Source organism: Mercurialis annua, linkage group LG5 (assembly GCF_937616625.2).
Source record: "Mercurialis annua linkage group LG5, ddMerAnnu1.2, whole genome shotgun sequence".
Taxonomy (NCBI): Eukaryota; Viridiplantae; Streptophyta; class Magnoliopsida; order Malpighiales; family Euphorbiaceae; genus Mercurialis; species Mercurialis annua.
Genome location: NC_065574.1, coordinates 33,317,376 through 33,336,004, shown reverse-complemented (window position 1 = coordinate 33,336,004; position 18,629 = coordinate 33,317,376). Strand labels below are relative to the sequence as shown.

The 18,629-nt window shown below is 32.9% G+C and overlaps 1 protein-coding gene across 1 annotated transcript; it reads left to right on the top strand.

Moving 5' to 3' along the window:
* Nucleotides 1-6,529: 6,529 nt before the first annotated feature.
* Nucleotides 6,530-7,390, top strand: LOC126681794 (secreted RxLR effector protein 161-like). The gene is made up of 2 exons (XM_050377346.1): nt 6,530-7,186; nt 7,322-7,390. Exons 1-2 carry the CDS (start codon nt 6,530-6,532, stop codon nt 7,388-7,390), a joined length of 726 nt encoding a protein of 241 aa, XP_050233303.1.
* Nucleotides 7,391-18,629: the final 11,239 nt, after the last annotated feature.

The following is an 18,629-nucleotide window of genomic DNA, read 5'->3' as shown; positions in this document are numbered from 1 at the left end:
TAAACTCAAAAGCGGTAAATCGTAACGGTGCTAGAACTCAAGACATTTACGTACCAAAGTCAATCCCAATGCATATGGATTAATGAGTATGAAGACTAGTGAAGTAACGAGGAAACCCAACTTAGATTAAAGCTTAAACAAACAAGATACGAATTAAAATTGATATTGACGATATTGAATGAAATATCAAAAACCAACCTGAGAACTTATCGGAATCGAAAGCGAATGGAAGAGTAGAATGATGTAATGTTTCAGAGCGTATTCAGAAGTGAAAAGTTGGCTAGGGTTTGTTTGAAAAAAAAATAAAGAAATAGGGTTTAAAACAGAAACGTAACAAGTCTATTTATAAACCTCTTAGATCGTCAACGTAAGGAACGATCGTGCAAGAATGTGAACGATCGTGCACTCATATGCAAGTGCAGGCTCGTGCACTTGAGGTGCACGATCGTGTACTATTATTCAACTACACGCTCGTGCACTTTGGTGCACGATCGTGTACCTGACAGCAAGCACAAGGTTCTTGCTTTAGATGCACGGTTAGGGCCCTGGGGAGGACTCCTTTGAGTCAGGCCCGCCAGACTTAACCCGGACCCACAAACGAACCAAAAACTTATCGGAAACTCAACAGAAAGACGACAAAAAACCACGGGATATTACACTTGGTGATTGATATAGATGTCTACTTAACTTTATATTTCCACAACTATTAATAATTTTAAATATTATAATTGCTTTCAAACTATTTATCACTACATATACTACTCTTAATTAGGCTACTATTTAGGCGTAAATATATTTTACTATAATAATTAGACTTCTATTCTTAACTAAAATAACTTTTCTAATAGTGTTAGACTTTTATTTAATTTTATATTGGCTACGCACGTGAGTGACATTTATATGATCCGTTATATATATATATATATATATATATATATATATATATATATATATATAAATAGATTGAATTAATAAATACCATCAAAATTAAATTGTTAATTATCATATGACCCGTTATAAATGTATATTATAGATAGATTGAATTATTAAATCTAATAAACTGCTATTTAAAAAAAATTAAGAATTATAGCACGTGAACGATATTTATATCACCAGTTATATATATTAAATGTTAATTAGATAAATATAAATATAATATATTGTTTTCAGCGACGGAGATAGGGTAGGGTCAGGGAGTGCTTGGGCCCTACCTCAAAAGAATCAAAATTTACTTTAAAAAATAATAAAAAAAATTATTTAGTTATATAAAATAGTCTTAAATGTACCAAAAATCGCAAACTTTCGCGTGTTTTTGGTATTTAACATAATCTTTTAATTTTTGCATATTTAACATGAACTTTCCAATTTTTTACAAATAAGACCATATGTGTTTTCTTTTAAAAAATAGTGTCATTTTACATCCAAAACGACACCGTTTTAATCTAAAACGGTATCGTTTTACATCCAAAATGGCGTTGGTGTCATTAATTGCAAATTTTTTGAAAGTTCATGTACGTTTTTTTCAAAATTAAAAGATTATATTAAATACCAAAAACACGCGGAAGTTAGTGATTCTTGGTGGATTTAAGCCTATAAAATATATAAACTATTTAGATAATTTAGTTAATTAAAAGCATATGAAATTGTATTGAATGTGTGTTGAGTATTTATATATAAGAGCATATGAAATTGTATTGAATGTGTGTATTTAAGATTTTATATAAAAGGCTTTAATTGTTGTAACGTTTTTTAATAAAAAACATGTTGATTATTGTAACGTTTTTTTAATTAATAGATGATGTTTTCGAGAAGGGAAAATGAGAAGTTTTAAAGTAATTGATGATGTTTATATTAGGAGGAAATGAAAACCTGCGAAAAAAATACTACTCTTTTTGTATGTTTAATAGATATTAATACATATGGCTTAAGCATATGAGCTCACATGTCAGGATTGTGTTGAAAGTGCTTTTGTAGCTCAGAATTATAGTATACATGGTTTAAGCATATGAGCCCACATGTCAACATTATGTTGAAAGTACATTTGGAGCAATTCAAGAATGAGAAGCGAAAAAAATTACTTAAAGCGATCAAAGAGCTACATGTCAATCATATTTAATAAAAGTAGCTTTAGGACTTGCACAACCAAATAGTTTTATACATGCATCATTTAAATCAGTTCTCTCATAAATCACAAATGGCTTTCCATCAACTGGGAGGCCTAATATATAATGAACATCCTCAAGTGTGAGGGTTAGAACATTATTTCTTATGGTGAAGCAAATGTCTTTATTGTCAAAAACGAAGGTTGAACAAACTTCAAACAGTAGCGTTGCGGAAGTATTAAAAAAAGAAACCTTCCCAAATTTAGAAACGCTCAAATGTTGTATTCTATCATGTACCCTTGTATCTGGGACCCAACGTTTCGGAAAAGAAAAATGGACACAAGATCTTGTCTGCATATACAAGAATAAAAAAAGATTTAGAGGATAAAAAAAACCATATAACAAATAATTTGCATTTAAAACAGAGACATAGAGGAGAAAGAAAGTAGGAAACATAGAACTTGAATTGGACTTGGAGTGTTGATTTCAGAGTTTAATTTTTTAACTAAATTTTGATAGTGAAGAGAGAATTAAGAACTTTTATTATTCAAGAACTGGTTTTGGGGCATGATATTGAAGAATTTAAGGTTCTATATACATACCATTGTAAGCCTCGTTGTTGTTATGAAGGTAAAAGAAAAACTATAAGAAAAGGGTACGAAAATAAAACAATGAGGAGTTATATATGTGATGTTTGTTTTTTGAAAAGATCAATTCACCCCGCAACTTGACACAAAAATCTAAAGAAACATCCGTAAAATTAAAACCCCTCAACTTTGGCACCCTAATTAATTAATTAAAATAACACTTTAAAACCTAATTAGACCTTCTTGGACCAGTCCGCCACCGGTCAATGTACATTCAATTCCTGCAATTTGTAACACACACAATCAACAATAATTGCATAGCTAGGACCAAGAAATGAACAAGACAAATTGACAGCAATGCTATGAACGAAGAGCTGTTGTGTTTGAAACGATGGCTGGGAATGTCACAACAATATTATGGAACCGGCGATGGACAAACTGCCGCTGCGGTTTCAAAACGTGGTTGCTGCAGCGTCGTTTTTTGCATGGAGACGTTCGTCCGGCATGGTTTGAGAGCGACGATGGATGGAGAAGAAGATGACAGATAGCGTTTAAGGTTAAAATCAGGTTAATCGATTTAAGGTTAAAATCAGGCTAAATGGATCTCTCAAAAAATATTGGTTAAATGTAGAATTAGGTCCCTCAAGTTTTGATTAAGAATTAATATGATTTTTAAATTTTTAAAATTATAGGGATATTATTTAAATTTTTAAACTGACTAAGTTTCACTTTCAGAAATATATCAAATATTAAATGCTTGAAAATGGTTTTTGACACAAAAGTGCATATTAGTTTCGAAAATGCTATTTATGTACCTATCAAAACATTTATTCCCGGTAATGACACCATTCTGCAAAATGCCTCCCTGTCTTGGCAGGGATGTAGATTACCTGCCTAGCCCCATTAAAAATTTAGGTCTTTCGTATGTCATGTTAACCTATCTATATGGTGACGGTTCACTAGAAAATTAAAGGATTGTGCATAATTAATAAGGGTTATACATAAATTTAAATATAAATATGCTGCATCTTTAGTGTAAAAATGATCTTTGTTGTATTAAATTTATCAGAAATTAATTATTATTATTATTATTATATAAAAATAAATAATTCAGGCATAAGAGTAGGAAAATACCCATCAAGTTTAGGGAAGAAATAGGATTAATTGTAAGAAATTAATGGCTCATATAATTATAATAAGATATTAATGATTAAATTTTATTGGTTAATGAAAGGTTATGAATTGAATAGTTATGGCTATTGGTAAAAGCTATGACATTATGAGTTGTAACCATTGGTGCTTTGATGAAAAACCACCATTAGTCTATAAATAAGAGTTGGTCCTCTCTCTACCCTTAATCACAAAATTATAGCAAAAACTAAATACTTAAAGATTAGAGCATCCATCATAACGATAAGGGCAAAAGGAAAGAAACCATACTCTATAAAGCATGGATCAAGGTATGTCTTCTTCCTTAAATATTAATGGTGTGAAAAACATGAAGTTCTAGATTATGGAAATTACAGTTTTCATGTGGTATCGGAGCAAGGTTTAAGAAATCATGTTTTTCCATATAATTATTGAAGTTATGAATACATCCAAAAATTAATCATTTATTATAGTTTATAAATTAAATTGAATAATTTTACAGGGCTTAATTTGAATTAAATTTGATATTTTGATGTTTAATTTTCGGACAAATTATTTTATGCCAAATATGGAACAAGTTGTTTATTATATATGATTTAGCATTATATTAAAATGTTATTTTGAATGAAGTGAAAATTTCTGCAAATTGTTTGTGGATTTTCATTACTGCGCTGTTTGGATTAAAATGGCATAGAAGTTGTGTCCCAACGTAAAAAGTACTGGTGAATACGGTTACATGTTCCTGCAATTTAATAATTTATTATATGATTAAAATGTTAGTTTAATTCTTGAATGGTTTGACTGTATGGATTGCATTGGTTCGTGCAATAATAAAGAGTCATGTTGTGATTTTGGTTTTAAAGGAAAAAGTGTTTTCTGTTTGCTTACCAGATTATATATAAAGTTTATTTCATTTTAATTAAATCCGAATTGATTTATAATTTAATTTAGGAAATTAAATTAAATATTTAATGAAAGTAAATATATTTATTAAAGACTTTTGAAATTTTTGTTAAGAAAAATTTGCTTGTCACCAAAGTGGCCAAAATTTTAAGGAAATAAATTTCAAATAATAGTTTATACTTTTCAATTACTCATAAATTTTATGTTTAAATGACATTAAAATTTTATATATTTATGAGATTGAAATTTATCATTATAAAATATTTAGGGATCAATCCAAAGGTTGATTATTGTTTTATAATTGATAAACATAATTGTGGTGATAAGTATGTCATACTAATCTTATTTTGCATATCTAAAGATAGTAAAATTGATTTTAGTTATGCATATGTAATTGCCTATCATTGTTTGCATAAGTATGTCTTAGTATCACCCAAAGGAGAACTTCGATATATTTATGTTTATTTATGAATTAATGGAATAAGCATCAATGTATAAGTATTTTATGTTATTTTGATTTGCAGTATATGTACCCGTTTCTCTTCATTCGCATGCTTCATCTGTTCCATTATTTAATGGTTTGAATTTCTATGATTGGTGCGAACAAATCCAGTTTCACTTAGATGTTCTGGATCTTGATTTGGAACTTGAAATTGAGAAACCTGCTACTATTACTGATGAAAGTAGCAATGAAGAAAAAGTTTTATATAAAACTTGGGAAAGATCGAACAGATTAAACTTAATGTTTATGCGAATGACTGTTGCAAACAACTTAAAGAGTACAATTCCTAAAACTGACAGTGCTAAAGAATTTAAAAGATTTATTGAGGAACGTTCTCAAACAGCTGATAAGTCACTTGCTGGCACACTGATGAATAATTTGACCAACATGAAATATGATGGTTCACGTGTCATGCATGAGCATGTTATTGAAATGACTAATTTAGCAGCAAAAATAAAGACCTTAGGAATGAATGTGGATGAGTATTTCTTAGTTCAGTTTGGGATCTTGCTGAGTTGTCTGAAGGATGTAAAAGAATTGGATGCAAATGGGTTTTCAAAACCAAACGCGATTCAAAAGGCAATATCGAAAGACACAAAGCCAGACTTGTCGCCAAAGGTTTTACTCAGAAAAGTGGCATTGATTACAAAGAGACCTTTTCACCAGTATCTAAAAAGGATTCTCTTAGAATCATTATGGCTTTAGTGGCTCATTATGATTTAGAGCTACATCAAATGGATGTCAAAACCGCCTTTCTTATTGGAAATTTGGAATAAGAAGTTTATATGGATCAACCCGAGGGTTTTTCTATTAAAGAAAAGGATCATATGGTGTGTAAACTAAAGAAAGCAATATACGGACTTAAACAAGCTTCCCGTCAATGGTATATTAAGTTTAATGATACCATTACTTCTTTTGGTTTTCAAGAAAACATCGTTGATCGATGTATATACATGAAAATTAGTGGGAGCAAGTTTATTTTCCTTATTTTGTATGTTGATGATATTTTACTTGCTGCTAATGATCTTGGTTTGCTACATGAAACCAAGAAATATCTCTCTAATAATTTTGAAATGAAGGATATGGGAGAAGCCACCTATGTGATAGGAATAGAAATATTCCGTGATAGATCACAAGGATTATTGGGCTTATCTCAAAAGGCCTATATCAATAAAATTTTAGAGAGATTTAAAATGGACAAATGCTCAGCTGGTATAGTTCCAATTTAGAAAGGGGATAAATTTAACCTTATGAAATGTCCTATGAATGAATTGGAACGGGAACAAATGAAGAACATTCCTTATGCATCTGTAGTTGGGAGTTTGATGTATGCTCAAACTTGCACCAGACCGGACATCAGTTTTGCTGTCGGAATTCTGGGGAGATATCAAAGTAATCCGGGATTAGATCATTGGAAAGCTGCAAAGAAAATTCTTAGATACTTGCAAGAAACAAAGGATCACATGCTCACTTATCGAAAATCTAAACACCTTGATGTGATTGGATATTGTGATTCTGATTTTGCTGGATGTGTTGATACAAGAAAATCAACATTTGGCTACTTATTCCTTTTAGCTGAAGGAGCAATTTCATGGAAAAGTGCGAAGCAGTCCGTCATTGCTGCATCCACTATGGAGGCCGAGTACGTAGCTTGTTTTGAGGCTACTGTTCATGGATTATGGTGGCGGAACTTTATTTCAGGACTTGGAATTGTCGACAGTATAGCCAGGCCGCTGAAAATTTATTGTGATAATTCTGCAGTAGTTTTCTTCTCTAAAAACGACAAGTATTCTAAAGATGCTAAGCATATGGAAATAAAATACTTTGCCGTTAAAGAAGAAGTTAAGAAACAAAGAGTGTCAATTGAACATATTAGCACACATCTTATGATTGCAGATCCTTTAACAAAAGGATTAGCGCCTAAAAAATTTAATGAACATGTTGTAAGAATGGGCATTATTGGACGTCATTACTAGTATTGTATTAGTGTTTATGTTAAGCTTATACAATTAATATTTTGAGCTCAATAATGTGTTTCTGATTTTCCTGTTTTCTATTTGGTATACATAATGATATAGAATAATATTGACAGAAATAGTCTTGAAATAAAGACACTAATGTTGGACCATTTATGTTATCCTTATTAAAGATCATGTTAAGTTGGTAATTGGTGTTGTGGTACATGGAAGGGACTATGTCGATAAAATGACATATGACCGCCATGACTCGCATTAATATTTCAACTTAATAATGATATTATGTAATAGTCAATGCAAGAGAGAATTTAATACTATTTTGTGCAGCTTATGTTCTTATTAAAATCATATGAGCCAAGTGGCTCCAGAGGAAGTTCCTATAGATCCTAAGGTTGTTGGCAAACCTATGAAGAGTAAAGAGAAGGCATTACAGGTAAATAATCCTTTCAGTTCTCTAGTGGGAGAAGTTAATGAGCTTGAGAAAATGATTGGTTTCAAAAGTAAATGGGGTGATGAGAAAATCAATTCTGGAAGGAAAGCTAGGCTTAATTCCAGAATGATAGATATAGATAGATGATTGGGTCTTGGAACATTAGAGGGATTAATAATCCCAATAAGCAGATTGAGATTGCTAACTTAATCTGTTATAATAAGCTGAAAGTCTTAGGTATTAATGAAACTCGAGTTAATGTGGGTAGTTTTGATAAAGTCTGGAGCAATTTGAGGAATAAAATCCCTGATTGGGAGGTTGAACATAACTATAGTTGTTCTAGTATGGGCAGAGTCTGGATAATTTTCAATAAGAATGAGGTTAAGTTGAGAGTTCTTTTGAAACATAATCAATTCATTCATTGCAATATTGATTATGAAGGTATATCTTTGTATTGTACCTTTGTTTATGGGTCTTATATTCCAGAGGATAGAAAAGATCTCTGGAGCAGTTTGGCTTCTATTAGTCAAAATATGACAGGAAATTGGATTATAATGGGGGACTTTAATGCTGTTATGAGTAACATGGATAGAATGGGTGGAAATGTGATTGACTTTCAAGCAGCAGATGACTTTATAAACTGGATGAATATGTCTAATGTTATGGAGCTAAAGAAGATGGGGAACAGATTTACCTGGTCTAATAATCAAAATGGCCAAGATAGAATTTACAGGAAGATTGATTGGTGTTTTGTCAATAACTCTTGGATTGAGGACTGGTCTGATTCTTATTACAAGGCCCTGTCTCCTGGTATTTCGGATCACAGTCCTTTAGTGGTTCATATCAAGAGCAGAATTGAGAAGAGGAAATCTGGGTTCAAGTTCTTTAATGTCTGGAGTGAGCACAGTATGTTTATGGAGATTGTTAAAAGGGTTTGGGTTACTGATATCCCTGGTTTTAAAATGTTTCAAGTTATGCAAAAGTTAAAGATGTTGAAAACTGAGTTTAAAGAGCTTAATAAGAGGGAATTCAGTGACATTTCCAAAAGGGTGGTTAATACTAGAGATATGTTAGCTAAGCTGAGTTGTGATCTGCAGAGTGACCCTTTCAACACTGAGCTTCAAGATGAAGAGAGAGCTGTTTCTATTCATTTGAACAAGTTGCTAAGTTGGGAAGAAAGCATCTTAAGACAGAAGTCTAGGATGGTTTGGATTGCTTTGGGTGACCAAAACACCAAATACTTCCACAGAAGTATCAAGCAAAGACAAATTAGAAAAAACATTGTTTCCCTCAAGCTGGCTGATGGTAGCTACATATCTGATCAAGATCTGATTAAAGAAGAGATTATCAGACATTATTCTACTTTTTTGGGGACTAACATTTCCAACAGGAAGCATACAGACCCTAAAATCTTCAACTTTGGTTATGTCCTCTCTGATGAAGATAGGATTATGCTGAGTGAGAATTTTTCAGATTGTGAGATCAAGTCTGCTCTTTTTGATATCAATGCTGACAAGGCACCTGGGCCAGATGGTTATTCTAGTGGTTTTTTCAAAAAAAGCTGGAGTGTAATTGGAGAGGATATTATCCAGGCCATTAGAGATTTCTTCAGAAATGGCAAAATGCTGAAGCAGGTAAACTCTACCTATATATCCCTTATTCCTAAAGTTCAAGTGCCTGAGTCTTTGAATGAGTATAGGCCCATTGCTTGTTGCAATGTTATCTACAAAACTATTTCTAAGGTCTTGGCTAAAAGACTTAGTAGAATTCTGGATAAAATAGTGAGTAGTAATCAATCTGCTTTTATCCCTGGTAGAAAGATTTCTGATAATGTGTTGTTGGCTCATGAGCTTATTAGAAATTACCACAGGAAAAACAGTAATTCTTGTGCCCTTAAGATTGATCTACAAAAGGCCTATGATACAGTTGAGTGGGACTTTATTGAAGAAATGCTCCTTGGCCTTAACTTCCCTAGTCAGTTTATTAATCTAGTTATGACTTGTATTAGAACTGCTAAGTTCTCTGTTCAAATTAATGGAGAATTAACTGGCTTCTTTGATGGTGGTAGGGGTCTAAGACAAGGAGATCCTATCTCTCCTCTATTATTTGTCTTAGGGATGGAGTATTTGTCTAGATATCTTAAGAAATCAACCATGGAGGGGTCTGGTTTTAAGTTTCATAAGAACTGCAAAAACATTAGTCTCTGTCATCTAATCTTTGCAGATGATCTATTCATGTTTAGTAATGGGGATATTAAGTCTGTTATGATCCTTAAAGATGCTTTGACTGATTTTTCTAAGATTTCTGGCCTGTATCCAAATCTGCAAAAGAGCTCTGTCTATTTTAGTAGTCCAAACAGTATGGAAAATGACAGGATCATCAGCTACTTAGGCTTCAGTGAAGGTATTTTGCCTGTCAAGTACCTAGGTCTCCCCTTGATCTCTTCCAAGCTAACTAAAGATCAGTGCAACTCCCTTGTCAGCAGAATTACTAAAAGAATTTCCTCTTGGTCAGCCAGAAGTCTTTCTTATGCTGGGAGGTTACAATTAGTTAAAGCTGTGCTTCTCAGCATGCATGTTTATTGGAGCTGTACTTTTTTACTTCCCAAAGCTGTGATCAAGGGTATAGAAGATGTCTGTAGAAGATTTTTGTGGCATGGAAATGACTCTGAGAAAAGAGGAAGCCCTGTTAAGTGGGATGATGTCTGTAAAGGGAAAAGTTTTGGTGGCCTGGGTATTAAAGCTATTCATCTGTGGAATGTTGCTGCAGTGACCAAGCATGTGTGGAACCTGGTTGCTTTCAAGCCCTCTCTGTGGGCAAACTGGGTTATAGCTAACAAGCTCAAATTGAATGGTTATTGGGGTATTGCCAAACCTATTGATTGTTCCTGGAGTTGGAGAGGAATGCTGAAAATTAGACCTATGATTAGATCTTTCTTTGAGTACAAGCTAGGGGATGGAGAGTCTTTCTTCTTCTGGCATGATCCCTGGCTAAATGGTGAATCCATTATAGAAAGATTTTCAGGTATAAATATCAGAGACTCTGAGATCCCTAAGTCTACTAAAGTCAAAAAGCTGTGGAGGAACAATGATTGGTGTCTGCCAGACCCCATTGATGATCAGACTTTACATGCTTGGAACTTTATAAAAGAGAATTTCAAAATTCTTCCTGGAATTGAGGACAAGGTTCTTTGGAAAGCCAACAGACATGGTAAGTTCTCTATTAGCAGTCTTTGGAAGGAGTTGTCTCCAGCTGTTGACAAAGTTGATTGGACCCAGATCATTTGGTTTAATGGCCATATCCCCAGATGCTCTTTCATTGCTTGGCTTGCAATGAAAAACAGGTTAATGACCAGAGACAAGCTAAAGAAGTGGAAAATGATTGATTCTGACTACTGCAGCTTTTGTAACCAGCATACAGAGAATGTTAACCATCTTTTCTTTGAGTGTAATTACTCTAAGGAAATTTGGAATAAGTCCCTTGCCCATTTTGGTATTAGAAGAACAGCTCTGCCTTGGAGAAGAGAAGTCAATTTCTTTATGAGAAGAGCTAAGGGTAGATCTCGAGAAGCAAAGAGCAGAAGACTCATGTTCACCTCTGCCATCTACTATATTTGGAGAGCCAGGAATGAGAAAGTTTTCAATAGCTCCTGCATTCCCATTGACAGTGTGGTGAAGAGTATTATTTTTGCTGTCAAAGCCAAAATGAACTGAGATAGTCCTGCTGTTTTTGGTTTGGTTTTTGTCTCTGTTGTTCTGATTGTTTCAGTTTTTTTGTTCCCTGGTTTGTTGCAGTCAGGGCTGCCTCTGGGATTTCCCAGCTAAGTTGTATCAGCTATGCTGAATTGTGTTATTGGTCTATAGCAATTCTGCTCTTTTGGTGATTTACCAAAAAAAAAGATATTAATGATTAAATTTTATTGGTTAATGAAAGGTTATGAATTGAATAGTTATGGCTATTGGTAAAAGTTATGACATTATGAGTTGTAACCATTGGTGCTTTGATGGAAAGCCACCATTAAAAATTTAGGTCTTTCGTATGTCATGTTAACCTATCTATATGGTGACGGTTCACTAGAAAATTAAAGGATTGTGCATAATTAATAAGGGTTATACATAAATTTAAATATAAATATGCTGCATCTTTAGTGTAAAAATGATCTTTGTTGTATTAAATTTATCAGAAATTAATTATTATTATTATTATTATTATATAAAAATAAATAATTCAGGCATAAGAGTAGGAAAATACCCATCAAGTTTAGGGAAGAAATAGGATTAATTGTAAGAAATTAATGGCTCATATAATTATAATAAGATATTAATGATTAAATTTTATTGGTTAATGAAAGGTTATGAATTGAATAGTTATGGCTATTGGTAAAAGCTATGACATTATGAGTTGTAACCATTGGTGCTTTGATGAAAAACCACCATTAGTCTATAAATAAGAGTTGGTCCTCTCTCTACCCTTAATCACAAAATTATAGCAAAAACTAAATATTTAAAGATTAGAGCATCCATCAAAACGATAAGGGTAAAGGGAGAGAAACCATACTCTATAAAGCATGGATAGGGGTATATCTTCTTCCTTAAATATTAATGGTGTGAAAAACATGAAGTTCTAGATTATGGGAATTACAGTTTTCATTAATTACATAAAAAATCACGACTTTTATATTACATATAATTTTATTTTAATCACGACCTTTAAAATTTGCTATATAAAACTATGACCTTTCATTTTTTCTTCAAATCTATCATTTTAGAGTACTTTTTTACTAAGATCTTCATTAAACTATTAGTTAAATACCCAAATTATAAATCGACACCAAATCTTTCGGCTAGAGTATGTAGGATTACTAATTTTTTTGTCAAAAAAGTTACATCTAATATTACTTTGGTGATAGATTTGAAACAAAATGAAAGGTCGAGCCATTAAATGCCAACTTTTAAAGGTTGTGATTAAAATGAGACTTCATGTAAAGGTCGTGAATTTTTATGGAATTAATCCAAGAAATTAATGATTATTTAAAAAGTTATGACTATTTTGATCAACATGTAAATTTACGAGATAAATCGATACTCCTTCCGTCCAAAATTGATAGGTACTCCCTCTAGTGTTTTTAGTTGTTCATTTAACCAAATGGATTTGTCGACATTTACATGTCCATGTAGAATTTCAAGATGACTTTATAAAGGATGGGGGATAATCTCTTGCTAAGAGCTTTTGAAAGCATCTTGTAAAACCCATTTATCAAACTGATAGGACGGTAATCATTAATATTTGACGATCCTACAACCTTTGGAACCAAAACTAAAAAAGAAAAGTTAATACCTCTAGGTAGAGTGCTAATACTGTGAAACTTACTGAAGAAATCAATAACGACATCCTTCATCATTGGCCACGTCTCTGGTAAAAATAAAAATTAAAACCGTCCAATCCTGGAGCCTTATTCACGCCACAAGAACCGATAGCATCAAGCATTTCAGACTCTTTAAAAGACTTTATCAAAGATTCACTCTGCACATCAGAGATCTTATCGAAGGTGAGATCAGAGATGTCAAAATCAATCCTTCCCTCATAGCTGAAAAGAGATTTATAAAAATCTCTAACATGGACCCTAATGTCGTTTGGCTCCGAGTAAGTAGTTCCATCCACCAGCAGAGATGAAATATGGTTGTTCCTATAATGGGAAGATGCCATGCTGTGGAAAAACTTTTTGTTCCTCTCGCCTTCAGAATTCCATTTAAGCCTTGCTTTTTATAACCAAAGAGACTCCACGTTCTTTTCTGCACGCCAAAGCTCAGCTTTGAGACTAGTGTATTCGGCCAGCTCCTCCTCTGTAATGGTTACCGAATCAGCCACAATGTCTTTAGTTAAAATCATCCCAGAGAGCTCCTGAATTTTCGTATTACGGTCACCAAAGATCTCTAGCATTTTAGTGGAAATAGAAAGGCCACGTATGTGTATAGGGAAGAGCACGCACTGAGAAGCATCAGGTGATCACCGTCACATCATATGGCTTTTTATGGACCTGGACCTTCTTCTTCTTCAGTCTTCAATTTACGTTATTGTATAGGCCCCACTTCTGCTTCTAAATCACTTGCTTCCTTTCCTATGTTGTTTCTGCTAGAACTAGGTGTAATCGAGGCTCTCAATATTATCAATAATACTAGGTCGATGTTCGCGCGTTGCGCGGATGAAACCGATTTTTTTAATTTAATTAATTTAGAGTATTAATTTTGTATTTAAATAACTGATTAGAAAAGTTTATATATGTTGTTTTTTGTTTAAATTTTTTATTATTGTATCTTCATATATATATATAGGCTAGAAGTTTGAAAACAAAAGATGACATTTTAAAAGACGAGATATGAATCCTAATTTCGTTGTAGTTCCTAAAACAAGATATCAACTTATCATGCCAAATTAATAAACACAAAACACTTAACATGCATAAGGCCTTGATTTGAAATCAAAGCTCTGATACCATTTATCACGACCCATTTTCATAGATCGCGACCGGCGCTAGGATATGGGTATGGTTGTACCAAAACCCGTAGCTAGTCTTGCGGATAACCAACAAACACATAAACCTGCAAGAAAATCAATGCTCGGGGGCAACCGAGACTTCAGCCTAGTTCTAACAGGTCATAATATTCAACATTTATATAATAAGTGCTCGGAAAACTCTGGATCTCCAACATGGAATAAATACTTTATTAACCCAAGTAAATATAAGAATTCTATAACAATATATAGATATCAAAAATTTAAGGGTTAATTCCTAAAAAAATCACGAACTTTACCCGAAGTTTCATTTTAATCATGACCTTTAAAATTTGTTATTTAAAGGCATGAACTTTTATTTTATTTCAAATCTATCAACAAAGTAAAATTTGGTGTATTTTATCTGACTAAAAATTCCTAATCCTAGATACTCTAATTGAAAGATAATAAGATTTGACGTTGATTAATAAATTGAGTCTTTCATTAATGATTTAGTGAAGAATTTAGTCAATAAAAGTACACTGAAATGATGAATTTGAAACAATATGAAAGTTCGTGCCTTTAAATGGCAACTTTTAAAGGTCATGATTAAAATAAAACTTCGTGTAAAGTTCGTGATTTTTTTAGGAATTAACCCAAAATTTAAACTTGATAACAACTAACAGACAAGTAAGACTTATAATTACTACTGCGGTTTAAGAGTAAAATCAGTTCAATAACTTTAAGAACAAAATGTCAACGCGCCCCCTAAACTTGTGTCACGGGGTCATCTAACCCAATTTATACTTTTGTTGCAGTAATCATCAAACTTAAAGCAACCTTAAATCCATACATGATTTATATTAACATAGCAACATTATTCATGAATAAACAATACACTAATCAAAACCTAAGAGAAACAGCAGCAACTGTAATAAGAAATCCAAAGCAAAAAAAGAACAACGTTAGATATTACAACAAGGCAACGATAAACCGTACGGCGTAGAACGAAAGAACCGAATGTACCGTTAATGATTACAACATGTAGGGATCGGAGAGATCGATGAATAATGAAGAACCGTCAAAGAAATTTTCAGTTTATAGCTAGAACAACGAGATACGAATTAAGAACCGTATTTGACGATATTGAAATCAAATAAACCAAAACGTAATACTCATCCAGACTCTAACTGTGATTGATTGATTTTATTAGATGTAGTTTAATATTCTATATTGTAATGGGCCAGACCCGATGTAAAATGGACTCAAAAGTCTCACCTAATAAAATATAGTAACGGTTGTATAGGCTTTTAAAGTCTCACCTAATAAAATCAATCAATCACAATTATACATCGAGTTTTAAGCTTTTGCATATAAAATATCCAGACCAGTCAGACTTATGTTATTTGCTAGAAATCTCTAAAGTTAGATGTATGCTTAGGAGTACCTGCTACTTGCCTCAAATGCAGTCCAGATCGAGTCATATGCGCGTCAAACGTGTTTATTGCACATGCTTATTTACAGCTTTCATATCCTATGAACTGCATATACTGTTGAGATAAGAATTTAAAACGAATATGTCCAGTAAATAAAGTCGGTAACCGATAAGCAAGCACAAGAGTCTCAGGGAGGTCCATGAATCCTAGTCTTTGGTCCGATACACGATAGTCTTACCAGAGGCGAGTAAGGCTATTTAGTCGATTAAAAGACGTTTTCTAGTTTAACTAGGTGGTGACTCCATCTTTCAAACCATTTCCTGATCGAGAAGTCAGTCATAAGCCTTGGGAGAGCGGCCCCCGAACCCCGCTTCGCTCACATACTGATACTATAAGGTAAGTGTATCCTCCGAGATATAAGGATTATGCGGCTGTTCAAGCGAGTAGATCGATTAAGAGTACTATTGGAAGATCGTGAATTAGGAATAAAGTAGTGTGATGCGAGATGCATAATGATGTCGAGTGAGATGCAGAAAAGAGCTACGAAGATCTACCTTATTGCAAGAAGCGAAGTCGTAACAAGTTATTATGTTGATGGTTAGAGATAACGTTATTAGGGTGTGGTTTCTCTCATAGTAAAAAAGAAATGGTGCAGAATGAGGAAGCAAATATATTGATTATGGAAGGGAAGTTATGTTTGATTCCAGAAAGTATAAGTGGAAGAGCGGATAAGTGAAAGTAAGGAGTACTACGGAAAAAAGTGCAAAGATATTGGAAAACAAAGGGAGAGTAAGTGGATATGAGGGTAAAGGAAGTTAAGAGAAGATGTGAAGGGATGTTGACGTCAGAATCATATAAAGTAATGAACAAGAAATTAAGGTTGATTACACGAGGACTACAGCAATATGGAAAAGAATTTAATGGAAACCGTTGTCAAGAGACGATTTAATGTGAATATGAAAGAGTTTCCTCTAATAAGTTAAGTCATGAGTTTGAAAGTGATGTACTTTAGGTTGAGACATCGATTGTATGATGTAATTGTTGAGATTTTCACATAATTATGTGTGAATTGAGTCTCAATCTAAGAAAATGATGTAAATCAATTCTTAGCAAGGAATACACTACAAGTTTATTTTGAAAAGGATTTTGTTATAACAAACGTGCTGAGGTCAGTTTTTGGACAGTCTCACGCGTGATGCAAAAACGTTGGATAAATTCTGAACTCATAAATGTTATCGTTTCTTGAGAAAGAATTCTAGAATAAGAAGGTAAGTTGCGTGTAATGGAATTAATATACTATTAAAATTAGGAAATTGCAAGTGATAAGCGGGAATGAAAGAAAAGATTATTATTTAAGGACGATAGAGTGACGTTGTGTAAGATAAGATATTAGGTTGTGAAATGATGAATGGAAATCGTTACCGAGGAATGGATTTGATATGAGATAAAGTAAAGGTATAAAGTGCAGGAATATGAACATTGAAAGTACAATAAGAGATTAAATAATGTAGAACGATGAAAGATTGATATTAAGTTAAGATTGACATACACTATCGTGTTGGAGAAATTTGGTATAAAGAGAAAAAGAGATTATCGGTAATTCGATGGTGCTAAAGATGAGTAACACGAGCAAAGACAATTGCTAATAATGGAATAGTAATGAAGTAAGATATTGGAGTAAAGATGGTTGCGATTGTTAGGAGAATAATAAGGAACAAAGAATGGGTAAGTCGTGATTAACAAGGACATATCGTTTTTTGGTTATGGACATACCCAACGACTGAAATGTGTGAATTCAGTTAGAAAATGATTCACAAATGTAAGTATCATACGAGATGGATAAGTGATAAATTGTGGAATACATCAGGCCATTTAAGACTTTGGAACAAATGAGAAATTTAGCATACAAGATAAGCTTCCCATCATTGCGTGTTATACGACCACAAAATGCAAAAAGTTATCATACAAAAAGAAAATAGTCCAAACTCAACGTCATACTCATAGTTTTGAGTTATAATTCGAGGACGAATTATTTTAAAGGGAAAGGAATGTAACATCCCTCACTATTATGACATAAGAATCTGACATGTGACACACGTATCGTTGAAAGTCTAATAAAATACATGTCGTATTTGATATAAAACTAAGTTATATATGTGAAGAGAATAAATAAATTGTGATTTAAGGATAAGATAAAATTATATTTAGAGTTATAATCGGGTATGAGGAGATAAATATTCATATCGGGTAAAATACGCTTGCGGTATAGTATTTGATAAAAAAGCGATTAAATTAAAATAAATTAATATATTAATATGCATCTCTAATTGAAGAGTAGAAAATTTTGGAAAACTCCCTGGAATTAAAACATCAAAATATGGAAGTTTGGACATAAAAAATTAAGAATAAAGAAAATAGTGATTAAGGGACACGTGGAGTGCATACAAGAAGACAAGTGTCACGCATGCAAGATGACAAGTGTCACGCATGCAAGATAACAAGTGTCACACATGCACGGTGATACATGGCGCACATGTACGGTGACACATGGCGCACTGCATGGTGACATGTGGCAAGAGACATTGCCTAAAATAGGATTAAAAAATGTTTAAAACTCATTTTGTTGTTTCATCGATATCTCTCAATCCAGACATTGGAAATCGACGTGTTTTATGTCAAATCGAATCTATCTACGTGATCTTCGACTATACAATTTTTATTTTTTGAAATTAAGCTGAAATATATATCAGAATATCGATGCAAAGTGCTGTCAAAAACGACATGTTCGGTTCGTCTTACGAAAACTTGATCTCTCAAATCCTTTGGTCAAAGTTTCTGATTTTTAAAGAGCGGTATCTTAAAGATTTATTGCATGTCGAGGCATCGAGATTCAAACCTTTGTGAGTTCGTATTGCCATAAGAAGGCGCACGATCTGTGAGTTGTACTTTGTTCTTAAATATTAATGTTATTAATTAATTTTATATATATGAAATGTTTGGAGAAGATATATTATTTATGTTATGAAGAGCCGATATAGTTCCGACGAAATGA

Bases quoted from the DNA above. Each gene is read 5' to 3' on its own strand.
- LOC126681794 (XM_050377346.1), top strand. From the start codon at position 6,530: ATGAAGAACATTCCTTATGCATCTGTAGTTGGGAGTTTGATGTATGCT. The intron at 7,187-7,321 runs GTAAGAATGGGC...ATAATGATATAG, and splicing joins AAAAATTTAATGAACATGTT to AATAATATTGACAGAAATAG.